Source organism: Pelodiscus sinensis, chromosome 6 (genome assembly GCF_049634645.1).
Source record: "Pelodiscus sinensis isolate JC-2024 chromosome 6, ASM4963464v1, whole genome shotgun sequence".
Classification (NCBI taxonomy): Eukaryota; Metazoa; Chordata; order Testudines; family Trionychidae; genus Pelodiscus; species Pelodiscus sinensis.
The window spans coordinates 84435240-84461396 of NC_134716.1; the positions used below are offsets into that span (position 1 = coordinate 84435240).

General features: G+C 43.8%; 3 protein-coding genes across 8 annotated transcripts in view; 2 read left to right on the plus strand and 1 right to left on the minus strand.

Moving 5' to 3' along the window:
- HMGCR (3-hydroxy-3-methylglutaryl-CoA reductase) overlaps nt 1–9921 on the plus strand; it is a 39894-nt gene extending 29973 nt beyond the window's left edge. For all 4 annotated transcript variants that reach the window (XM_075932286.1, XM_075932287.1, XM_075932288.1 and 1 more), the window contains exons 12-20: nt 1084–1278; nt 2015–2173; nt 2335–2492; nt 3968–4073; nt 6761–6931; nt 8822–8962; nt 9059–9217; nt 9539–9693; nt 9831–9921. In XM_075932286.1, coding sequence (XP_075788401.1) covers nt 1084–1278; nt 2015–2173; nt 2335–2492; nt 3968–4073; nt 6761–6931; nt 8822–8962; nt 9059–9217; nt 9539–9693; nt 9831–9885 — 1299 coding nt within the window. In that variant the 3' untranslated portion in view covers nt 9886–9921. The remainder of the gene's footprint in view (nt 1–1083; nt 1279–2014; nt 2174–2334; nt 2493–3967; nt 4074–6760; nt 6932–8821; nt 8963–9058; nt 9218–9538; nt 9694–9830) is intronic.
- Nucleotides 1–15579, minus strand: part of ANKRD31 (ankyrin repeat domain 31) — a 195420-nt gene extending 179841 nt beyond the window's left edge. Inside the window, exon 1 of one of the 3 annotated variants that reach the window (XM_075932280.1) lies at nt 15459–15579. The gene's annotated coding sequence lies outside the window, so the exon portion shown is untranslated. Of the gene's footprint in view, nt 1–6384; nt 6766–15458 lie in introns of those variants that run through there. The other 2 variants (XM_075932281.1, XM_075932279.1) reach the window with 2 other exon arrangements.
- Nucleotides 15580–15608: 29 nt separating this feature from the next.
- On the plus strand, nt 15609–19093 carry MED18 (mediator complex subunit 18). The gene is made up of 3 exons (XM_075932301.1): nt 15609–15747; nt 15975–16060; nt 16901–19093. The coding sequence occupies exons 2-3, from the start codon at nt 15988–15990 to the stop codon at nt 17452–17454; spliced, it is 627 nt and encodes a 208-aa protein (XP_075788416.1). The 5' UTR covers nt 15609–15747; nt 15975–15987; the 3' UTR covers nt 17455–19093.
- Nucleotides 19094–26157: the final 7064 nt, after the last annotated feature.

Sequence of the window (26157 nt, forward strand, 5' to 3'; positions counted from 1 at the left end):
CTGACCAGCAGCGGCTGAATCAGGACGCATGGGGCAGAGCAGCTGGGGTGCTGCCCGGTTGGTCCAGTAGCGCCCAGAGCGGCGCTGCGGGACCAACCGGCAGCGCCCCAGCTGCTCTACCACAGGCATCCGGAGAAAAGCCTGGTCTTCTGGGGGGGGGGGGGGGCGTACTAGTTGCGCCCTCTCCCCCCCCCAGCAGACCAGGGAGATGCGGGCGGCGGACCGAGACGCACCGCGTGCTCCGCAGCTTTGCTCCGCGTCTCCCTGGTCTGCTGGTCTCCTGCAGACCAGGGAGACGCGGAGCAAACCCCGTTCGTAACTGCGGCTCCAACATAAGTCGGATCCGCGTAACTCGGGGACTGCCTGTATTTTGTAACGGAAATTAAATTGTAATCTATACTCAACTCTTAGTTTGGTTAGGTATTGCAGGTTAATTGATGGTAAGCATGTACTTACAATATACTTACATTACAGTGAGTAAAAGCTTTAGAACAATGGATGTGTAAATACCAATGAATCAGTTAACCAACTAAGTGGGATCCTGGGGCTAGAGCTGCCACCGCCAACAGGCTCCCAGCCCTGGGCTGCAAGCAGCAGGTTTCTGGCCCTGCTGTGGGCAGGGACCTGTAAGGTTGATAGTTACCAGGTAACCGGTTACTTGTTCACATTCCTACTTAGAACCCTGCAAATTTGCGGATATCCGCTTTATGTTTGTGGGTATCCGCATTGGAAATCTGCAGTTTATTTTTGCAGATAAAAAATGTTGTATCTGCGCTGGGCTCTAAAAAGCCTCACTCTGAATCTGAAAGCATTTATGAGTTTAAATTGTAGCTTGGGACTCTGGGTGAAGGTTGTTAGTTTCTTTAGCTTTTGATTTATATGTACTCATGATTGATACAGACCAAATTCATTTAGAATGATTTTCTTTATATGATGCAGTTTACTAATGTTGATAATGAAGAAAATTCTGTAGATGTGATTTGCAGAAGTAAAGAGGATGGTAACCTTAGTAATACTGGAAACATTAAAATGTATAGTGCAGCTTGTGTAAACACACAACTTTATTTTTCTTAAATTTTCTAGAAAGGTGCAAAATTCCTTACTGATGCAGAAGTCATCAATCTAGTCAATGCTAAGCACATTCCTGCTTACAAACTGGAAACTTTGATGGAAACTCAGGAACGTGGTGTATCTATTCGCAGGCAGATGTTATCTCAGAAGCTCCCTGAACCTTCATCCCTGCATTATCTTCCTTACAGGCATTACAATTATTCTTTAGTAAGTATAATGGAGACAAACCACGAGCGAATTAATTTTTAAATTTTAAGGTGATTCCTTTTTTGTGTTTTCCCAAAAGTCTTCTCAAAATCATAATTTGTGTACACCACTTCCAAGGAATTAAGACATATCTGTCAACTATAGTTTCATTCTGTTTTCATACAAACACTGTATGGATATTTTTTCAGTTCCTGTCTGAAAGTTCTTATCTGCATAAGTATTGAGTACTTAATATTTTGAAGCATGATCAAAAAGGACAATTATTTATTAATGACATATGTATTGCTGTATGCAGTTCCCTAATCTCAGTATAGGGCTTTTATAATACCTTGGATGAGTTTACTGGGATGAGTGGAAACATAATAAAAAGAAAGTTATTCAAATTCCAGATTGTTACTTTTAATAGAGTTTTCAGCTAGTACACTAACTCTCCTAAGAGATGAAAGTACATAGCATTCACTAATATAAATAATTCCTTCTGCAGTTTTATCTGTTACTATACATTACTTCAATGATAAACACTTCAGTGAATTTCAGATTACATTCAAGCTTTACTAAACACTTCCAACTTTCTGTACAATATTGCTGTGTAAGAATGTTGCAATTTATGGATTAGCTGGTTGATAAAGTAGGTTAATTTTGATTTCTTTTATTTGATGACTATTTGTTATCAGTTTCTTAACATGCTACTGCAGTGCCATATCCTTAATGATTGTTGACTCTAACATTTTTAAAGGTAATGGGAGCTTGCTGTGAAAATGTGATTGGCTACATGCCCATTCCTGTAGGTGTCGCTGGGCCACTTTTCCTGGATAGCAAAGAGTTTCAGGTTCCAATGGCAACAACGGAAGGCTGTCTCGTAGCAAGCACAAACAGAGGGTGCAGAGCAATATGTGTAAGTAAAATTCAGTCTTAGATGGTTAGATCCTTTCCTTGCTTAAGAGCCAATCACTTAACACAAAGTGAATTATGTAAGATAGATATCTATTTCATTAAAGTTTTTAAAAATTGCCATTAATTCCCAGGAATTTTATTTATTTACCCCTTTGGTCTTAGCTTGGTGGAGGAGCAAATAGCCGTATTCTAGCAGATGGGATGACTCGAGGACCTGTTGTAAGATTACCGTCTGCCTGCCGGTCTGCAGAAGTGAAGGCTTGGCTTGAAAACTCAAAAGGGTTTAAAATAATCAAAGATGCGTTTGACAGTACAAGTAGGTTAGTAACATGAATTTCTGTAACGCGTTTACTTACGTACATCTACACTAAAATACAGAAATCTTCCAGCTTTAGGTGTATTATGATGCAATAAATATGCTAGATTCAGAGATCTAACATAACATTGATCTAAGTAACCAGTAACATTTTTCATGTCCAATATCTGGTTAATCATTAGGGCTATAAACAAATATTATATCCCCATGGAAAATAAGGAATTCTATCACAACAAGAAAAAGGAAGTTAAAATCCTATTATTCTGATTACCATTGATAGTTCTCACCTCCAAAACCACACACATCACTTCTGACTTGACTTTTGTAGTCGATATCCTACACATGTAGAATTAAAATCAATGTTGTACATCACCTGAGAGCTTGGAATCTAATCTTTCAAATTATAAATGTGTTCTTCTCTAATTCTAGGGCTAAAGAGAATATTGATCACTAACACCAGAACTGACAGGGTGGGGAGAAGTATAAAAAGTAACATGATTTTAAGCAAGAGTGCCATGCTTTCTTTTATCCCCATCTCTCCCTAATAGTTGTTGTTGCATATTATCTCTGGAAAATCAAAGTCATGTTCCACAAAAGCATGTGGAGGTCAGCAGTACACAGAGGCATGTTTCAGCAAGGCTTGATGCCATGGTGTAGAATCATCTTTGCTTCTATTTGAATAATGTGTAGTTCCTTCAAGTTTGTGCTTAGCTATAGCATTGGTCTTATGGGACCTGCCCTAACTGTCACTGCTTTAGACACCGTGTCTCTATATAACAGACTTAAGAATTGCTAAAACAAACAGAACTATGTAGCACTTTAAAGACTAACAAGATGGTTTATTAGGTGATGAGCTTTCATGGGCCAGACCCATTTTCTCAGATCAAATTGTGGAAGAAGACTGGCACAACCATATATACCAAAGTGATACAATCAAAAAAAAGCACACATTTCTTCCACAAATTGATCTGCGGCAGTGGGTCTGGCCCATCTGGTTAGTCTTTAAAGTGCTACATAGTTCTGTCTTTTGTTTCAGCTAGACCAGACTAACACGGCGGCATCTCTATCACTATTAAGAATTGCTAGATTGCTTAGTAGTTAATATTCATTAACCCAGACTTTTTTTTTTTGTTGGGGATTGTTTGAAATTAGATAACTATAACACAAAGGTTCTGCATTTCACAGGTTGCAGGGTTAGAGAAATTAAGGAAACCAGGACAAATATTTTCAGGAGTAGTAAATGTTCTTCACATTTGTTTTGGATCAGCAGTCAGAGGACTTTGTCTGGTAATAGGTGCTGATTTAGTTTTGAGCATAGAGCAGGAGGAGGAGCATCCATTGTGCCTGCTACCTAGCAGGATTATCCAGACTAAAGGCTTACTGTCATATATACAGCTGAAAAGCAGTCTATAGTCTTTAGCAAGATAAGGAAGAGAAAAGGAGTTTGAAAGTAATCAGTTGATTTTCTTTTATTTATAGGTTTGCTCGTTTGCAAAAGCTTCTCATCAGTCTCGCTGGTCGTAACCTTTATATCCGTTTTCAGTCTGAAACGGGGGATGCAATGGGAATGAACATGATCTCAAAAGTAAGGCCCCATCTTTTTGTTTAGCATTTTAAAAAGCTAGTTAAAGAATGCCATTAAAATAATTTTGAGTTAGGTTGTCCTATCTTACATGACCTTACAGAGAATGTAAATAAGAAAACAGACACAGGACTATCTGCCCACTTCCTCCCTCCTTCTTCTCCCCATCTCTTTTTCTGGGGCTTGTATAAAGGCCATCCAGAATCAGAGTCCTGTGTTTGGGTTCATGGTGCTTTTTAGGATTAAAATTTACTTTTTCCATGAAGTACTTAAATATGAAATAGGCAGAGCAGGCTTACAAGAATGAGAAATTAAAATGATTATTAATCGTATTTCCACTTAATTCTTATTAACTATCTTCCAATGTGAACTTGCATTTTTACTGGGAATGTTAACAAACCTGATTTTTGTAAACATGTAACTGCTGAATTTTTTTTGAAATTACACATTTACATGGAGGGGGGAGAGGTGGGAGCTGATGCTTGTAGAGAGCCAGCTTTTAAGCCAACTCCTCCTGAGCACTGTCTCTCACCTCCCCCACCTTCGCTCCCCAGTGCTGCTGCCTCTGATACAAAGGGGTGGGGGGAGCCAGTACATGGTGGGAGCCAGGCTGGCTTCCCACGAGCACTGCCTTCTCTCTCCCCGCCCTGCGTCTGATACAGAGGCAGCAAGGGGAGTGGGGTGTAACCATTAGGATTAACCAGTGACCTCAGGTTTATCGGTTAATCCTGTAAACAGGTACACACTAACATGCTTAATTTTTACCTTTGCTTTATTTACCTTAGGCAGTTTACCTAGGACAGGCAGTGTCTCTTGCTAGTGATATAAAATAAGTATGTAATGATTTAGCTTTGTGGTCTTGATCATAATAAAGAGTAATACTTGCGCAGTGAAAATGGGAGGGTTAAAATGACTATACAGGCAGCCCCCGAGTTACGCGGATCCAACTTACGTCGGATCCGCACTTACGAACGGGGCTTTCTCGCCCCGGAGCTCGCAGGCAGCCGGACCGCCCAGAGTGCAGCGGTCCCGCCACCTCGACCTCCGGGGCGAGAAAAGCTGCTCCGGGTGCCCCATGTCTGCTGGGGACCGTCTCCAGCAGACCAGGGACACCTGGAGCAAAGCCGGGGAGGTGGAGGGATCCCGCGCCTCTGAGGCTTTGCTCTGGCAAAGCCTCAGAGGTGCGGGACTCTGCCGCCGCTGTGGCTTTGCTCCCGGTGTCCCTGGTCTGCTGGAGATGGTCCCCAGCAGACCAGAGGCACCGGAAGCAAAGCAGCAGCGGAGTCCCGTGCCTCTGAGGCTTTGCCAGAGAAAAGCCTCAGAGGCGCGGCACCCCGCCGCCGCTGCTGGTTTGCTCCCGGTGCCTCTGGTCTGCTGGGGACCGTCTCCAGCAGACCAGGGACACCCGGAGCAAAGCCGGGGAGGCGGAGGGGTCCCGCGCCTCTGAGGCTTTGCTCTGGCAAAGCTGGGGAGGCGCGGGACTCCGCTGCTGCTTTGCTCCCGGTGCCTCTGGTCTGCTAGGGACCGTCTCCAGCAGACCAGGGACACCTGGAGCAAAGCCGGGAGGCGTGGCACCCCGCCGCTGCTGCGGCTTTGCTCCCCGTGTCCCTGGTCTGCTGGGGGGGGGGGGGGGCGCAGCTAGTGGCCCTCCCCTTCCGCCCCCCCCCCCAGCAGACCAGGGAGACGTGGAGCAAAGCCCCGGGCCTGTGGTAGAGCAGGTGGGGCGCTGCCGGTTGGTCCCGCAGCACCCCAGCTGCTCTGCCCCAGGAGTCCTGATTCAGCCGCTGCTGATCAGTTTCAGCAGTGGCTGAATCAGGACACCTGGGGCAGAGCAGCTGGGGTGCTGCTGGGTTGGTCCAGTAGCGCCGAGGAGCAGGGGCGCTACTGGACCAACCCAGCAGCACCCCAGCTGCTCTGCCCCAGGCGTCCCCAAGTCAGCCGCTGCTGAAACTGACCAGCGGCTGACTACAGGAAGCCCCTGCCCCGGGGCTTCCTGGAATCAGCCACTGATCAGTTTCAGCAGCGGCTGAATCTGGATGCCAGTTCTGACTTACATATAGATTCAACTTAAGAACAAACCTACAGTCCCTATCTTGTACGTAACCTGGGGACTGCCTGTATAAAAAAACCTGCCTTTTTTGTGCATGGAAGCAATGCAATTCAGGCTCTCCTCCTTCCCCCAGCTCATAATGAAGAGAAGAATTGATCCCAGAGTATTAAGATCCATGTTGTATGCAGACTTTGCTAAGTGCTAGTTCTCTCTGGTCCTGTGTAGCCACTCTGGAGAATTAGAGGAGGCGTGGATTCTAGATACCTGTGCAACCATTTAGGATCTCTCCAGGATGAGACACCATGCATGGTGGGGAGGAGCAACAGCTTGTGAATCCATTGTTGCCCCTATGAACAAAAGAGTGAGATGGGGCAGAGTAATGCCTATATTATCCCTATCCACTAGCCCCCCTCACCCAAAAAGGGAGTAGAGGTTCCTTTGTGAGGAATAATTCCTTCCCATTGCTGCTTCCGGGATAGCACAGCTATATGCCTTCCCTTGCAAAGGGGCTGAGCCTAAAGGTTCAGTCTAGCCCTGCTGTCTTTACTGTCTCCATGGTTAGTAAAGTATTAGTTAAGTTATCCAGTGTTTTTAATGCAACCCTCATGAGTTTCGCTTCATTTACATCTGCTTCTGTCAGGGTACTGAAAAAGCACTTGCAAGACTGCAAGAAGAGTTTCCTGATCTCCAAGTTCTAGCTATTAGTGGTAACTATTGTACAGACAAAAAGCCCGCTGCCATAAATTGGATAGAAGGAAGGGGGAAGTCTGTGGTCTGTGAAGCAGTCATTCCAGCCAAAGTAGTCAGAGAAGTAAGTACCATTTTGATTCATCTTGAAAAAGGAAAAAAAAACAAAACATTTTTTTCTAATCAAACTACATTTTTATAAAATGATTAACTTGAAATTGAGATTTATAAGTCATACATAACATTCATTCTTCACTTTGAGCATTATTGTAGGATCATGGAAGTTGTAGATAAAAATGACTTACTAGCAGAAGATTTTCATTCAGTATACTTTAGAGCTCTGTAATTTTAAACATCTGAAGTGGTGGGTCTTCCACACATTCTTTTGAAAGACTATTCCACAGTCTAATAGATCTAATTTGTTTACCTGATATTCAGATCAGTTTTAATAATATTTATAGTTAGTACCCTGGAATAATCTGCAGCAGTTGGCCTGAGTTCTGCTACATGCCAAAGTGCATAAGACTGGAAATTATTTGGGACTTGCATGTGAAAGGCTTTTATTGAATTAAACATGCAAATGAATAATACATTCAGTAGTATTTCTTCTGACTTAATTTGTAGACTTAATGTGTAGACTTTTAATTTTTAGTTTTACTGCACAATTTTGTATTAAAAATGTGTAACTGCACTGTAGAAGTCATTGGGGAAACTGGAGGTTGTGACAAGCTAGGATGGAGACAATTGAGGGTTTTTGCTATCTGGAGTTAACATCAACCTGCCTCAGTCTAAGGTATCATAGTTGTAGTAGATTGGTATGGGGTCACACATCTGCTCTGGGTTAGAGGGGACCAACCCATCTCAGTACAAGCAGTCACTAGCCCCTGCGCTGGGTGGAGCCGGTCAAACCCAGAGTTACTGGGGTCAGCCTGGCTGCAGGCAGAGCAGGTAAATAGTCCAGCTCAGGCCCTGGTTCAGGACAGGACAAAACCATGTCAGTGGGCTTGGTGTAACTAGGCAGAGCAGGGATATAGTCCAGCTCAGGCCCTGGTTCAGGGGGGCAGAGTCAGTGGACTTGGCCTGGCTGCAGGCAGACCAACAAACAAGAAGTTGGTAGCTGACCTCTACCAAGGGGAAAGCTGCCATCCAGGAAGGGCTGGTGGCAGAGGGGGTGCAGGCCCACCTACTCTGCTGCATTCCTGCCCAATGCCCTATGGTAGTAGCCTTTCTGCCACCAAGTCAGCGGGGAATCCACACTAAACACACTGACTCACTCCAACTATCTCTGGGCCACACTATACTCCCCCTCCAGGTGAACCTGGAGTATCTGGGATCAGTTGCCCCACACTGCTTCTTGGTGTCAATGTCAGACAGTGGTCTGGGCCAATCATCTCCCACCTCTAGACTCACTCAGTCTTCTAGCCCAAGGAACCAGGAGGAACATCAGTTTCCTAGCAGCTGGGCCGCAACAGAGCTCCCAGTTCCAGCATTTAAACTTCAGACCTACCCTTCTGTTTCCATAGAGGCAGAGCAAGACTGATCTGGCTCTGCCCCCCAGGGTACATTAAGTGGTCTTCCCCTTCTAGTTTGGGATGGTGGGGAGACACTCAACCGCCTCACTACAATAGCTCTTTAATAGGCTGTTTCTACAAAAGTATTTTTATATTGTCATCACTTAAGTTTTTAAAATTTAATGTCAACATTCCATTGAAATAAATGAGGCGGTTCACCTGATCTTTTAGAAGTATTTGTTTCAGGCTATCTCCAAACTCAAGTAAATGTCTGCATTGCAGACTCAGGCAAATATTTGTGCAATGGACTGCATTTCGTTCATGTTTTGGAAAGTTTTAGCAACTTTTAAGAGCTTAATTTTTTTAAATGAAAATCTGCATTTTAAAGAACTGTCTTGAGGCAAGTTCCTCAGAATTGTAGTGTAAGTGCTAATACTATACAACATGGGAGATTAATACCCTGTCTAATGAGAAATACACTAAAAGCATATGGCTTTGTCTAGGTATTGAAGACTACTACAGAAGCTATGGTTGAGGTTAACATAAACAAAAACTTGGTGGGCTCTGCAATGGCTGGTAGCATAGGTGGCTATAACGCTCACGCAGCAAACATTGTCACAGCTATCTACATCGCTTGTGGACAGGTAAGTTCAGCTAATTCACAGCACTGTTGGGTTTTGTTTTTATATATACATGTTTTTAAAGATAATAGAACTAAATGTTTTTATACTGATTTTAAGGATGCAGCACAGAATGTAGGCAGCTCTAACTGCATCACTCTGATGGAGTCAACTGGTCCCACAAATGAAGATCTGTATATCAGCTGCACAATGCCCTCTATAGAAATTGGAACAGTTGGTGGAGGGACCAATTTGCTACCACAGCAAGCTTGTTTGCAGGTAAAAAGCATCAAAGAAAATTAAAATAACTTCCTTTAAAACCAAAACTCCTTCTGCTTCTCTTATAGACTGTGTGTCTAAGTAATACAAGTGTTTTTCAAACTTGAGTAAGCTTTCAGATATGGCTAACTAGACAGTTCTAAACAGTATCCATGCATTTTAATTTTGATGCTAAATGCTACTTTTTAATGTCTGAGAGACTTAAAAGCTGGTTTGTTTTACATAATTTAGTAAGGACTATTAAATAATTCTAAGTGAACACAAGTGTATCTTTACCAGTGCTTGGTTTTAAAGTGTAATGTAGCATATTTTTGCCTACAGATGCTAGGGGTCCAGGGTGCAAGCCAAGACAATCCTGGAGAAAATGCACGTCAGCTTGCTAAAATTGTATGTGCTACAGTAATGGCAGGGGAATTATCATTAATGGCAGCACTGGCAGCTGGACATCTAGTCAAAAGCCATATGATTCACAATAGGTAAGAAATGCAAAGCTTAGTATTAGTCTCTGCTTCTTCCTCTGCCCCACATACAGCACAATATGTAACAATGATACATGAAACAGTTAAACCATTTGGGGTCAGCACTGTTTTTTTTATCTTAATATTTTTGGTAGGTCAAAAATAAATCTACAAGATCTTCAAGGAACCTGCACCAAGAAAGCAGCTTGAAAAAAGTAGTGTTGAAGTGAACCATTGGCATAGCAAGTGATCAGAAGTAAAGAATAATATATATTTATGAATTTTACAAGCAATCTTCGGTACAAAGATTTTTGTGGAAGATAATGGAGAAGATCCAACAGACTTGTGATCAATGAAAATCCTCCTTATGACTTTCTTCTGCAGTTAAACATTACTACTCTTATGGAAATCCCACCTGTATTGAACAAGGTTTTAGAGTTTTTGGAATCTCTCTTAGTTTACGCATGTTCTTCTGAAGAGTCAGCTTTGTCATTAAGGATCCAGAGGTTTTTTGACTAGTGAACTCCTAATGATGACTGAGATGGAAAACAAGCTCTGTAGTGTAATTGTATGTTTAAAAAATGATTTGGTTAAAATTGGCTTGTATGTAATTTGTGATTTTTGTTTTCTGGTTTAAAAAAAGTAGGTTTTAAATATAAAGTGATAGCAGCAGTCTTATTGCATCCATGAACTCCTGATTTTAATTTTGTTGGTTCAAGTTTTAAGCTTAGGTCTTAGGTTATGAGAATTGTATTGAGTCTCTCATTAATTTGTAGAAACACTGATCTATTTATAGTACTTCACTTGATGCTGTTCCTTTAACTATTAGCTCCTTAAACTGACTTAAATCATTTTTCCTTTCAAGAAGATCTACTGCTACAAAGTGAAGAAATGTTTGCAATTCTTTAATAGAGGTATGAAACCACTACAATTCAACTGGTTGGGCATTTTGTTCAGGTAAAAGTAACGTATCCTGGCTTTTTAAAACTTTCATGATACAGATACAAAAATGACTACACATCAACTGGTTTAGAGCTTTGATGACATTAAAACCATTTTTACATAACTTTTTCTGTAAATAGGAAAGGATTCAAATGAAGCAAATCAAGAACATATGTTTACACTTTTAAAATCTTATCTTTTTAAAGTGAAGTTTGTGTACACATTAATAATTTTTGGTGTTTGACACCACTTCTCCGGAGGATAGGCGTTTGGCCTCTGCTTAACTTGAGATGAAATAAAGCCAGAAAAATCATGTGTCTTTAATGTTGCAGTTGTTTTTATGTTTTTTAAACGTGTTTCTTTGTGAAAAAACTAATTTATTTTCTGAAAAATCCAACTTTCTTTTGTTATGAAAACTTACAAGAGCCATTGAAATGTTACTAGAAAAAATAATACAATAAATGGAGCTGTCCATTAAATACTGTATTTGGACCCATAAGGTAATACAGTTTTTTTCTTAACATTATGCAGGAAACATTTGGTAGGTCTATTTTGGTTTGATTTGCTACTGAGGAAAAAAGTATCAGTGGCTATTCGCAATAGTTATCCTGACCAGTCATTGAAGGAAAACTATAAGTGGACTTGAACATCCCTTTTTATTAGAAGGATGGTGTCAGCAGTTCAGGCTTTTTATGGGGATACCCAGGCATTCCAGGGACATGGGAGTGAAAGAGAGGGAATGCTGTTCTCCTTATGTGTCAGCTTAGTATAACTTGTGAGGGATTTGTTTTGTAGAACATCAATTCTAATATTAATTGTGTAGATCTCATAAAGCTAACATGCAAGCCTGAAGACATACTACATGCTAGGTATGCTGTGGTAGCATGTAAATTATCATGAATGTTTATCTTTCTGCAGTATTGTTATTAATCGTTTTTCTTATTTATGCAGAGTTGAAACTGCTTTGTTTCTGTGTTAAACCAGTGATTTATTGTTTAAAGTAACACTGAGCTGGCAATAAATGGTGGTTCGGTGTTTATTTTGGTGAATGTAACTGACATTCTGTCTTGCAGAATTAACATTTTGTACTGTTACTAAATTGTGTACATTTTTGTACAGAAAACTTTTTTCAGTTTCAGTAAAACAATGGAAAAGCATTTTGGCTTAATTGTGATATGTTTAAGAACTAGGGTGCTGAGCTCCATGCTTGCTACACTTGCCAACCCCTCCCTCTCTCTGGCTGAGCCTGATGGTATCATAGTACTTGTTTTATACATAGACAGAGATAAGTGACTAAAAAATATTAAACACACTCAGCTACAGTATTAAGTACTTGCAATTCCGCAAGTATTCTCCATACCACCAAAGGACAGTATGTGAACAATCCCAGAAATGTAACACTTTTCATTGAGGCCGATCTTGGACACTTAGCACTTTTCAAAAAAGAAGACTTTTTGTCTAGCATTTGGCACATGGGTAGAGGTGTGCTCAAACAGAAATTTTTTGCAAAGTCTTTGATGGTCATCTAAGAGAGAGGTGTGACCCTAGACACAAAAATGCACTTTTGCACTCTGGCTAGAACTTTTAAGAGCAGGTTAGACAAACACCTGTCATGGATGGTTTACACCTGGGGTCTCAAACTCGCAGCCCATGGGCCAGGGCCTGCCGGAGTGATTGCACAATCCAGGTTGGGGAGGGCCTGTCTGTTACTAGCCCCCAAGCCTGGCCAATCCTGCCATTGTCCTGGCAATTACCTCCACCAGCAGCAGTCACACCCCCTCAGCACTCCCTGTGGCATCAGGAGCTGTAGGGGAAGTGGAGCGAGTGCACCCACCCAGTATGCTCCACTTCCCCATAGCTCCTGATGCCATGGGAAGCTCCGAGAGGAGGGGTTGGAACTGCTGCCATCATGCACATCAGGCACCCTGTGATCCTCACAGCCATGTACTCTGAGGACAGTGTGCCATGGAGGAAGGAGCGGGGGTTGGAGGTGTTAATGGACTGCCCCTCGCAGAAGTCTGGAGCTGGTTTGCGCAATCACTTATTTAGGGTTGGTCTGTAGGTGGGGAGTTTGAGACCCTTACTCCATCCTATGGAAGTGATGTTTAAGAATGAAGCATTTGGAGGGTAGAGAGAGACATATCCCAGCTCCTTCAAAACAATCTGATGGCCATGTGGAATGTCACTTGGGGTGATTTGAGGCTTTGTTTTGTCATGTAGTCAGTCAAAACCCAGCTCCTTATGCAAGCCCTAGCTACAGTATAGAAGAGGGACAGAGGTGTGACATTGGTACCATACTGTGGAAGATGTAATCTTTGGGTTATGTAGTGGTTCATTTAGAACAGTGGTTCCCAAACTTTTTGGCATCACAACCCCTTTTTGATTTTTGAGAAACCCTCACATGCTCTCCCTCCCACCCCCCTTTCCCATAGCAGCAAAACTTGTTGAGCAAAAAAATTTCCGTTTTGAAGTCTGCCTGGGACACTCCATCCTCCCCTAGCCCCAGCCAGCCTGAGCTCTTTCTGCAGTTTCTATCCGCTCCTTCAAAACAGGATGAGCAGCCTGGGGCTGGGACACAGACTCTCATGGGGCCAGCCATGGGTAGGGTGACCATATGTCCCGATTTTAAATACTCTGACTTGGTGCCCCATCAAGTAGTGAAATGTCCCGGAAAGCCCTGCTGGATATTTCACTACTTGATAAAGACACTGGCGTGGCACGGCAGTCTCCTCCTCTCCCCCGCAGCAGGGCGCATAGGGAAGCTGGGCCAGCTTCTGGTGGCACATGGCCCATCCCTCTCTCCCTCCCCCTGTGGGACTGCCTCTGCTGCATGGGGTCCTGGTTTGGTGGCACCACCTCCTTATCCTTTGGGCTGCTTTGGAGACCGGCAGTTGCTTTTGCGCAAAATCTTGCCACGTTTACACTGGCCGTATTTGCGCAAGAACACTGAGTTTGTACTGTACAAAATCAGTGGTTCTTGCACAAATATTCCGACGCTCCCGCTCAGGGATAAGCCTTCTTGTGCAAGTATTCTTGCTCAAGAGGGCCAGTGTAGACAGCCAAGTTAATTTCTTGTGCAAGAAAGCCCGATGGCTAAAATGGCCACCGCAGTTTTCTTGTGCAAGAGAGCGTCTACACTGGCACTGATGCTTTTGCACAGAAGCAAATCTTTTGCGCAAAGGTACATGCCAGTATAGATGCTCTCTTGCGCAAATATTTTTAACGGAAACAGCTGAGGTGTGTTCCAGTTGGGCAGTCTCGCTGGGACGGGCCTTGTGCTGCTGCTGCTTGACTCCAACTGGAGCTGGCAGTCTGCAGCACTAAAAATAGCACCACAGGGGGCCTCTGCTGCCGTCCCAGCATGCAGTCCTGCCCCGGGAGCGGCAGGAGCTGCGGGGGCTTCTAGGGCCAGACTGCAGGCTCCAGCCCTGCAAACTGCTTTCTGGAAGGCATAAGGTGAGGGAAGGGGCTGGGGAAGAAATAAGAGGAAGGGGCTTGTGTTGAGGGAAGAGGTGGGGGACCAAGGCAGGAGAAAAAAGGGGAAGGCACCAAGCAGCAGGATGGAGGAGAGAGAAATGCTAGGGGGCCAAGAGGAGACAGGAGGGGAGAAGTCAGCAGGGGTGGGAGACGAGAGGGGAGAGACAATGGGGGCAAGAGGAAGGAAGAGGAGAGGGGAGGAGTGTGTGCCTGGAGAAGAGGCATTGAAAGGAGGGGTGGGCATAAGGAAGGCAGGGGATGGAGCAAGTCATGTGTGAGGGCACAGAGGGGCATGAAGAGAACTGAGTCAGAGAGTGGTGAGGGGGTGGGCACCAGGGAGGGACAGGGGAAGGGGGAGGTACCATGAAAGCGCAGAGGTAAGGGAAGATGCAGGTGCCAGGAGATTGTGGGAGTGAAGCAGAAAGGCAGACACTGGGAGGGGAAGGACGGACACCAGAGGAGAGAGGAAGGGCAGGGGGGTAGAGGAAGGTGTTAGGAGAGGGGATGGGGAGGGGTAGCTACGGATGATCAGAGTGGGGCTAGAGGAGGAGTGGACACAGGGCTGGTGCAGGAGAAGGGGGGTAGGTCCCCAAAGGGCTGAGGGGAGTGAGAAGGGCAAGAGCTAGGACAGCAGAGGAGGGTGAGGGGTGGAGGGCAGCAGGCACCAGGGGAATAAGTGGGGCGAAGGGAGGGTGGGAGACATGTTAGCGGAGGGAAAAGGGAGAGGTTTACAAGATATTTAATAATAACTTGGTTGCCACAGTGGCACACATTGGCAGTGGCAGATATAGGGCAGGGCGAGTGGGGCAGCTGCCCCGGGCCCTGCGCTTCAAGAAGCCCTGCGCACGGCACATGCGCTGTGTCCAAGGGGGGGCCCCATGAAATTGTGCTGCCCTGGGCCCCGCAAAATCCTCATCCACCCTTGCACATGGGAACAAGCGCCCATGAACTCAATACTGATGCACAAGACAAAATTCACTCTGCCTGTGGGAGGAAAATCTGAGCGGGAACAGTCCCTCAGCCTCTCCCCTCGCGCTAATGCAATGCAAGTGAATGCTCTTGCAGTACAGTTGCATGCGGGGGCCAGACCCATCGCTACTGGGAGGACAGGGGAGAGCTCTTAGCGGGGTCACAGAGCCCCCTTCGCGTCTGCTCGCTTGGCCGTCGGGCCGGGCCGCACTGCCTGGAGGGGTGGGGCGAATGGGGCTCGGGGGCGTGGCTGACGTGGGCCTAACTTTGGTTCAGAAACTGTGGGCCCCACAGTGCTGGGCCCCGGGCCCTGGCTGCGTGGCGGCTGCAGTAAGGACCGTTCCCTCGCGCGCCTGCCCGCCCGTTGGGCGCCATTTCTGACGCGTGACTCTTACCCCAGAACGTTCTTCCCCCTCTCGCTAAGGAGCTGGGCCAGAGAACCAACTTCAGCCTCTTTGGGGCGCCTCGGGCAAGGCGAGGGGGAGGGGCAGCCCAGGGGGGCCGGGCGGGGTTAAAGGGGGGGGGGCATCTCGCGCACTAAACCGAACCCCGCCCCGCCGCCTCACTCCGCCCGCTTGCCTGCGGCGCATGCGCAGGAAGCCGCTGGGCCTGGGCGGTGGAGGTGGGGTTCGCGGAGCGGAGCTGGGCGCGAGGGAGCAGCCCGTGTAGCGCGGCGCCCTAGAGGTGAGTGGGGAGCGTGCGCCCTGCGCAGGGGGCCCCAGGACCCTCCCGGGCCGGTTCCCACGCGCCCCCTCCCTGCGCCGAGCCGCAGGCTGGAGCCGGGCTGCGCCGCTTGTCCCCCTCGGGCTGCGGGGGGCGCCCCCTCCCAGGCCCCTCCGCCGTGTCGGGGGGCTCCCCGCGCCTGGCCGGCCGCTGCAGTCATGGGCCTGGTTTCTTTGTGCTTCATCTAGGGAAGCCAAAGCCATGGAGGCCCCGCCCGTTACCATGATGCCCGTCACTGGCGGCACCATTAACATGATGGAGTATTTACTCCAAGGTAAGACGGCGGGAAGGTGCGTTTGATTTCGGGTTCCACAGGCCGCGAGGTTCGTCTGAACACGCCCAGCTTGCCTGCGCCCCAGGCGTTGCAGTTGGGGAAGAGGCGGCCATACCGCGAGAAGGTCCTTTTCTGGAAGAGGTTGACGTTTAGGGCTTAACGCTCCAGCAGCAGGGATCTGGCTCTGACCGTGCACTAACTCCTGGACTCCAAGAGGAACTCCTAGGGACCGTCTCCCCCTCCCCTTTCCAAACTCCTTTTTGGTGCAGGATAGTCCCTTAGTGCAGACTTGTTCTGGGCTTTGCTCTTGCCCTTGTAGTTTTTGGTTCTGTGGCAAATCCCTCTGAACGATTTGGTGATAAACTTCTTTGTAGTTATTAACTTTCTTGGCGTCTGTGTGCTGCTGTTGTAGTTACAGTGCAGCATGCAGACATTCAAAACCAGCAGCAGTGCACCTTCAGGTCCTTGATGTGTAGGGAGTGTGTTCAAGCAGTTAGAACTAAGTTATTTTCCTGACTGTTGTTTACTGTCTGATCTTGGGCAAAGTCATTCAGGTGTTGTACACCTCTGATTCCTTTTCTAGAAAATATAAAATAAGGGAATAATCCTCCTTTTGTAAAATGCTTTGAGATTCCCAGAGAAAGAGCACTGTGTATATATTTCCTGCAGCTTTTGCAGCCTCTGCTTTTTGAAAAATGAGCATTGTTTGCTTATTTGCTCCTATTTTTTAATATGGTGAGATAGTTTGGGATATCCCATGCACTGCTGGAAGTAACCATGCAATCTTTGTGACAATAGTAAGCTTTTCAGTGGTGAAATAATTATCTTGTTTTAAATCAGGAAGTGTTTTGGATCAAAGCCTAGAGAGCCTCCTTCACCGGTTGCGTGGTTTGTGTGACAACATGGAACCTGAGACGTTTCTGGATCATGAGATGGTGTTCCTCCTGAAAGGGCAGCAGGCTAGTCCCTTTGTCCTGAGGGCACGGCGCTCCATGGACAAAACTGGAACACCCTGGCACTTGCGCTATTTGGGACAGCCAGAAATGGGAGACAAAAACCGCCATGCTCTGGTGCGCAACTGTGTTGACATTGCCACATCAGAGAACCTTACTGACTTTCTGGTGGAGATGGGCTTCCGCATGGACCATGAGTTTGTTGCCAAGGGCCATGTGTTCCGCAAGGGTATCATGAAGATTGTAGTGTACAAGATCTTTCGCATCCTGATTCCAGGAAACACTGATAGCATTGAGCCCTTGTCTCTCTCCTACCTTGTGGAGCTGAGTGTTGTAGCTCCAGCAGGACAAGACATAGTGTCTGATGACATGCGAAACTTTGCTGAGCAGCTAAAGCCTTTAGTTCATCTGGAGAAAATTGACCCCAAAAGGCTCATGTAAAGGACTCAGCAAATAATCTAGTTCTAACAGCCTCTTCATGCAAAGACTGGACAAGAGTTTATATACCAGTTTCATTCTCCAAATAATGGAGGAGAGATGTCTTAATATTATTTCATGAGACAGGAAATACAACTATCAGAATCAGTAATACAGTGGAGCTGACTGCACGCTGTTGCCAAAAGAGGAATGTATTTTTTTCCCACTTTTTTTTTTTAACTTAGCAATCTTAGGTGTTAGTTTATCTGCTAGTGTTACAAATAAGATGAAAATTAGTTTTTCAGGCAAAAGGTGTTACCCCTTCAACAAATATAGATTTTTTTTTTTTAAAAGCTAGTTTCCTTAGTTAGGACTTGGTTTTCAAAACTGAACTCTCAAAACATAACTTACTTTTAAGACTATTTATTTTAGGTACTTCAGTAAACTGGGCCTATGAAAATAATCTGATCAGTTTCTCTGATTTCTAGTCAATTCCTTTTTCTGCTTCTTACCTATTTGTAAATGTCTGCAGAAGAAGCTTGTAGATATTTAAAAGTGGTATTTTAAAAAATTCTGTACATCTAAGGTTTTGTAAAAAGTCAGTTTTAGGAAAACCAAATTTCTGGGCACCAAATTTACATTACTTCATATTTCTGTTTTGTTTTTGGTTGAATACTTTGATGCCTGAGTTAAATCATAGTGAAATAACACCTGAATTTTGTGTATTACTATTAGCAATTTTTTCCTTCAGTTTTCTGCTGTGGTAAAATTGGGGGTCAATAAAAAAAAATTTGACCAGCAGGTGCACAGAACTCCTGACTGTTTTGATCATTTTGTTGTTAACCATTCTGAGATGTTTGTTTAAACAAGTCCTTATTCTGTGCCTCTGAGTTCTGTAGTCAAATAATAAGTATTTGTTACTGTAATTCCAGAAAAAGTCTTTCGGCTGACTTCTTTCAGGGCTAATATTTATGATAACGTACAGTAACTTTACAATTGTACTTTATTGAAAAAATTATCATTAATGCCAGTAAAGATATACTAGGTTAACTGTGAATGTTTCCTAACATGCACAGAGCAATCTTTTCACTTCCACCCTTGCTGTAGAACTCTGTTTTAGTGGAATGGCATACAGCAGTACAACAGTACAGTTAAGGATAGGTTCTGATGAAGAATATCACATTTAGATGAAACTGCACAAAGGACTTCTAGGTGGACAGTAGAATTATCCATGATGGAATTTGGCCAGAATAAATTATTCTTGGTGACTACCAAGTGCTTTGAGGTAAGCAGAACATCACATCCCAGCTGGCACACTGATACAGCATTTGCACAAAAACTGGTGTGGGCATGTGAGTGACCAATGAAGATGTCAGTTGCAGCTAAGGTAACTGAATAGGGAGTGCTACCAACAATTCTCAGTCTATTGAAGCTATATTTCATAGTACAGGTGCAGGCATCTATGTATCTAGAGTCCTAGCACATCTTGTATCAAATTTAATTTTAGATTTGCATCAAGGCTTATGCCTAACCTTACTATAATCTATTAAAATTTAAATAAATAATCAAGTAGTACATGTTAGCTCTCAGTTTTGAAGTCAGACCAATGAACTGGTGGAAGTCACTGCCTTCAGCATTTGAAATAAAGTGCTAAACTACCCTTTGAGAATAGTGATTTTTTTTATGTAGGTACAGAGGGGACATTTTTTCTGTTCAGTTCAATGACTCAAAGTTGAGACACCAATTAGGACTTGAAAAAACCCAGAATTTGTTTTCCTCTTCCAGTTTATTAATAAAAAGGTGTAAAAGGACGAGTTCTACCTTCTTGAAGAATATAGGCATCTAAATACTTTTGACAATCTGGCCCATACTAACCAAAACCAACCAATTCACTTCTTAGAGCTAATCCTTCAAGTTAAACTAGTAGGCTACATCTACACTGGCATGGATGCTTTTGCGCAAAAGCACATCTCTTGCGCAAATACTTTAACGTAAAAACTCTTGCGTTAAAAGTATTTGCGCAAAATCATGCCAGTGTAGACGCTCTCTTGCGCAAGAAAGTTCCGATGGCCATTTTAGCCATCGGGCTTTCTTGTGCAAGAAATTAACTTTGCCTGTCTACACTGGCCTCTTGCACAAGAACAGTTGCGCAAGAGAGCTTATCCCTGAGCGTGAGTGTCAGAGTATTTACACAAGAAGCACTGATTTCCTACATTAGAACGTCAGTGTTCTTGCACAAGTACTCGTGGCCAGTATAGGCAGGTGGCAAGATTTTGCGCAAAATCTTGCCAAGGTAGACACAGCCGTACAGTGGTCACCAACCAGTAGACTGGGATCTACTGGTAGATCTTGGAGCCTCTGACATGATCCTGACGGGTTTGGTCAAGAGGCTATCAAGTGCAGGCATTTCAACTGCCCATCCTGCTACTGCTGCACATCTCTTGCCCTTTGCCTTGGAGCTGCCTCCACCCACCAAGGGAGCCTCCTGCTTAATGGGCAGGGCAGAGGAAGGAGAAGAGGAGCACTAATGTCAGCATGCCCTCACTCCCACCCTGTATGCTAGCTCCACAGAGCAGAGAGGGGAAACAATAGGGTTTGGGATGAAGGGAGTTTGCTGGCTGCTTTTGGGAGAGGTGCAGGGCCAGAGCAGGGGTGAGCCTGCCTTAGCCTCACTTCACCACCACCTAGGAGCCACCTGAAGTAAGCAGTGCCCATTTGGAGCCCACATCCTGAAACCCTAACCCAGTCATGGATCCTCCCCCACACCCAGCCATTCCAAGCACCTGCCCTAGCCCCAGGCACTCCTGCATCAAAACACGCTCCCAAAGCCTGCACCTAGAACTCCCTCTGGCACCCCAACTGCCTTCCCCAAGCTCAGCTTAGAGTTCCTCTTGCACTTCAAATCCCTTAACCCAAGACCAGAACCTGCATCCCAATCTGGTGAAAGTGAGGGACGATGGAGTGAGCAGGGGTGAAGCCTTGGGAAAGGGGCACAAAGGAGGCAGCATAAGGATATTTGGGTTTGAGGTAAATCTTGGGTTGCACTTAAATTCAAAAAGTGATCTCATGCTTAAAAAGGTTGGAGACCACTAATCTAATATATATTTGAAAGTTTGTCCATCTGTTTTTGTTCAAGAACTCCTCTTAAATAGTAAGAGCTAGGACCACGAAATTTGGTATGCAGCTTCCTCATCATACTTTAAAGCAAAGTAAAGGTTTAGTTGTAGTAAGACAATGGGATATGCCTGCAATGCAATTGTTTGTCATAAAACTGAAAGGGAGAGGTTTACTAGCAGGGACAGTTATACTGTATAATGACCATTGGGGGCAGCAAGGGATGAGAAATGGGGACTGGGTAGTTATAACCTCATTGCGGTAACAGGTGGAGAAAGGGACAGCTTTTGACAGAATAGTAACAGAGAGGTAGCTGTGTTTGTTTTACCAAGATCAGACTAACAAAAAAGTCTCATAGCACTTTAAAGACTAACAAGATGGTTTATTAGGTGATGAGCTTTCGTGGGGCAGACCCACTTCCTCAGATCATATTCTGAAAGTGAATTGGCATGACCATTATATTACAGAGGGATACAATGAAAAAAGTACAAACTGACATCAGCTACATAGAACAGAAGGGGGTAGGGGGGAGTGACAAGCAAGGAGGAAATAAATTGACTTACAGTAAGCAATCTGGGGTCACTATGAATATAAAAAGGCAAGGAGGCTGTCTTTGTAATCTGTAAGATAATTATCTCAATTAAGGCCCATTCACAATGTGTCAAATTTTAGCATAAATACAATTCTGAGGTTTCCCTCTGTGATCTGGTGTTAAAGTCTTTTTGTTGAAAGATGCATGTTGTAAGGCCTTTAAGGGAATGGCCAGTTTGACTGAAATGCTGGCTGACGGATTTGTGTGTGTGGAGATTTCTGATCTGTGAGCATTAATTCTTTGGTGACGTGCAATATACATGGCAGCGGGACATTGCTGGTACATGATGGCATATCACATTGCTGGACATACAGGAATATGAGCCCTTGATTGTATACTGGAACATGATGCTACGCTCCGAGAGGCTCTGGGTGACAGACCTGTACTCTTCTATAGAAAACCACCTAACCTCAGAAAGATTCTCACTAACAACCATAGAACATATCACATTAACACTAACACTGGAACTTTCCCTTGTAACAAACGTCGTTGCCAGCTTTGTCCACATATTTACTCTGGAGATACCATCACTGGACCTAACCATGTCAGTTGTAGACAATCACCAGGCAGGTGAAAAAGGCTGTTTTGGGCAGGTGGGGAGTACCCCCTCTTCCAGGACTACTTGAGTCCCCTACCCCCTAGGTTCCCTTTAATGAGGGAGGAGGGCTCAAGCTCTCCCATCCATCTTGCACAGGAACATTGCTAGCTGTTCTCTGTTGTCAGGGAGCGAAGGGAAACTGCAGAGTTTGCTGCATTCTTCACACTGGCTGAAGAGCACAGGGGGCAGATGAACCTGTATCTGGCCCAGCTAGAGAAATGCATCCCTTCCCCCATCTGTGCCTGCTGGAGCTGCAGCAGCCACAGAGAGCCATGTTTCACTTCTGGCCCCAAGCTGCTGTGGTGAGAGAAGGCTGGGGTTTTCCTCTCTCCCCAAGGCAGACTGCATACTGACCCCCTCATTCTCAGCCCAGAACAGTGATTTAAATGAACCATGTATTTTTTCAGTTTATTTTCCAAAAAAGGAAATTAAGAACCTAAGCAATGGTGGGTACATTTTCTATATATTTTAAATATGTGCATCTGCTCACAAACTCCTACATAGTATGAGCTAGGACCACCAACTTTGGTATGCAGCTTCCTCTTACCCCAACTTAAACCAAGATTGGGTTGGTTGTGCCAAGAAAATGGGAAGTCCCAGGACTGGGACTGTTTCCATAATATGCAGCACAGAGGATGGACAGACATGATACTGAGAGCAGCCACTGAGGGCTATATTGTAGAGGGACCACTGGTGGTTGCCTCCTACCTTCCAGGCACCACCAAGAGAGAGGCCAGTAGGGTTGGGGCTCTGTCATCTTGCCTGCCACCAAAGTGGGTAAGTGGCCTCCTGCTGTAAACCCTCACTTCCCAGTCCCTGGCTGCAGAACTGGATGGAGTGGGGGGGAAGAGGAAGGAGTGGAACTCCACTGGATGGGACCCCCTGTCCTGAGCCCTCCTCACCCCCCCCACCACCAGTGCCCCTGCCCTTAAGCACCTGGGCAACACTAGATAAAGTTGTCTGGTTTTAAATAAAGAAAAATTGCTTCATAACATGTTATGTATCTAGCATAAGGTTGTTTTATTTCAGAAAGCTGTTTTAAACATTTGTTCATTTGATTCAAACACCCATCCAAATGCCCCTTGACACAAATGAGTTAAAAAAAAATCAGTAAATTATCATTTCTCATTTTCTGACAAGAAAACTGAGAACCTGAATAAATGGACATTAGGGTATGTTATTGGTTAAACAGATGTGTTAATTAGAAGTACTGAATTTAACAAAGGCTATCGCTGGTAGTTGCAAATCACTGTATTTTAATGGTTATGCCGCTCAATTTCTCTTTAGGAAAATAAGTAAAAATGAAAGTTTCTTTTTTGATTGATATCAATTGACCCTGTCTTAAGATTATTTTCCTAGGAACAGAATGTAGTTTTTCTCATGGGCCCAAAATGGACTGAGTGTCCTTTATTATCTCACTCAAGAAATAAACCTATTCCTATTGTATTCAAGCATGTTATTATTTTTCAGGGTATATGGTACCCTTTTAAGATATGCTTTTTGTCTTCTATATTTACACCTTCTGTATACATCAGAAAACACTCTCTGGCTGTGTCTACATTGGTGCAATCTTGCACAAAAGCAGCTGCCTTTGTGCCAAAACTTGCTGCCTGTCTACACTGGCTGCGAGTTCTTGTGCAAGAACACTGATGTTCTAATGTATGAAATCAGTGCTTCTTGCACAAGAACTATGATGCTCCGGCTCAGGAATAAGTGCACTGGCTCAGGAATAGAGGCAACATGTATAGACAGGCATGAATTTCTTACGCAAGAAAGCCCTATGGTTAAAATGGCCATCAGAGCTTTCTTGCGCAAGAGATCGTCTACACTGGCACGGATGCTCTGCAAAAGAGTTCTTGCACAAAATCATGCCAATGTAGACGTAGCCTCTAATACCCTAAATGGGAAACAGTACATGTCTATTTGAAAATGGTTTTGGAGGCTAAACTCCTGATGGTACATAGACTCAGACTCTTTAATCTTTTGCCTGAGATATAGATCAAGCCATACTCAATTTGCAGTTTGCAAGCTGCATGTGGCTCTCCACGGCTCCCTCCCAGAGAGAACAGCTAATTCACAGCTCATCCTGGAGAAAGACCTCTACTTGATCCCAGCACAAGAGCTGAAGATACAAGAGATGTAAACAGCTAGGTGTGCTTACGCAACTAATGGTTTAAGCAAAATATTTTGGTTGTATTGAATATTTGAAAAAAGTATTATATTTATACTTGTATATTTAATCTGTGTGTCTACATATTTGGTGGAATGGTGCAGAGGGTAAACTAGTCATGGTGCTCTTTTGGTTCATGGTGGCTGAGAGAGTGGCTTCTCTCACATAACTTGAGTACCACTGATATTGCTGTATCACTGGACACAATGTGCTCTTCTTCATTGACTCAGAGGGCAAAAGTGGTAATATTTCTTGTATTGGACCAACTTCTGTTGGTGAAAGAAGCTTTTAAATATACACAGAGCTCTCCAGACCTGGCAAAGGTAACAGGAAAGCCACAGCTAAATACAAGGTGAAATGTATGTATGTATGTTAACGCCTTATGCTTAATCTATTCCACCTTTAGCTATGACTTTTAAATTACTTCCCCAGCTCTGAAGCGGAGCTTGGTGTAGCTCAAACTTTTCACTTTCCCCCTTCCCCCCACCTGTAATTAGTTCAACAAGTGATATTACCTCACTAACCTTATATCTCCCATTTCCTGAGACCAACACAGCTATATAGCACTACATTTTTACATTGAAGGTGTGTGTGTGTGTGTACAGTTTGTTCATTTTCATCCTCAGCACCTATTTTTATTGTGGAGAAAAAATTCCACTTGTTTCTATCCAGAGAATGGTAACTCCAGTGCAAATGCCTCTTTTAATGTGGTTTTGCTACGGAAAAAAATATAATTAGTACGTTGTACAAAATAATCTGCTGTTCTGATATACCATAGACTAGAATTCCACTGTCCTAAGTGCTGTACACAGACAATCCATGCAGATATTCAGACAATGAATAAACATATGCTTTATGTTTGTATAGTATTAAGTGTGACACCTCTTCAAGATTAAATGGAATGGAGAGACTTCACAATTTACAGTTCCTGGTTAGCTTATTTGCAAAACAAGAAGTTTCATTACTTTTAAGTATCTTTGGCCTGTACAATCTTCGAATGCATTTTTTTTTAAAGATTCTGCTAAGCTCAAGAATGCTAATGGCTCTTAGACTGAGTTCCACAGGGTAATTTTTAGAATGCATAATCACTATTTTTTAAATAAAATACATAAATACTAGAACAGTAAAAGTCTGAGAAGACCCATTCATGGGTCTACATATGCAGGTATCTCTTGGTCTTGCTCAGCTGCCACCGTTCCCTCTATTGACTTGTCTATAAAAGAAGAAAAGATGTGTAATGGTTTCAAATTAATCTTTTCCATAGGTAATACACTACAGCTTTGAAAATTGTATTGGTTCTTATTAAGAAAGGGCAAATTTATCTCCTAATTACCAATGCCAACTGCTCAAAAGAATTACTTTAAAGCTGAATACAAACTTGAAAGTTAGTGTGTTCATATTTCACTTCAGAGACAGTGAAAAAGTGAGTGAAGGAAAGAGAAATCCTCTAATAAATCAAACAGGCAAGAGCATATCTGAGGTGGAAATTGTTTTAAAATTTCTGTAAGGTTTGTTCAAAAAAATTTAAAAATTAATTTAGGAAGAAAAAGCTTTTTAAATGACTGGGAAACTAAATAAATTTGAATTAATTTTCTAAACTTGTTTTTAGCTAACCTGTATGTGACTGTTGAGGTCATGGAAGAGTTTTACTCTCTTCCCAGGATGAGTTCTTGAAACTAATGTTATGTAGTTCAAGATAGCGCTTTGTTTAGATCAGTGTTTCCCAAATGGTGTTCCATGGAATCCCAGGGTTCCACAAGAAAATTCCATTGCAATAACATTTTATTATTTAAAAATAATTAATATTTAAAAATTCATTAATTTTATTGAAAACAATTTTCATTTGTGTTTGCCATGATAAATGTCCCTGTGTAATGCCAGCTTAGCCAGAGAGTGGTGACAATGTCACTACTCAGCACTGATGTCCATATTTTAGACTGTTATTAGGGATTCTGCAAAATTCTTTTGCGTTTAAAAGGGTTCCGTGGCCAAATAAAATTGGGACACACTGGTTTAGATAATAATGTGAGGGTTATTCATGAATTGTTCTAATGAATTGGCTGCTCCCGCCATTAAGTTATTTATTATGAAAGATTAAAATGAGAAATTGCTCCAGAAAGCTGCTTTTCTCATCACTAATTCCTTCACTATAGGATAGTAATAGAAATGTAGCCATGTTAGTCCTGGTTTTGTTTCAGCTAGACTAGACTATGTAGCACTTTAAAGACTAACAAGATGGTTATTAGGTGATGA

Coding starts and splice junctions, on each gene's coding strand:
- MED18 (XM_075932301.1), top strand. CDS start 15,988: ATGGAGGCCCCGCCCGTTACCATGATGCCCGTCACTGGCGGCACCATT. Junction 16,061..16,900: donor GATGGAGTATTTACTCCAAG/GTAAGACGGCGG, acceptor GTTTTAAATCAG/GAAGTGTTTTGGATCAAAGC.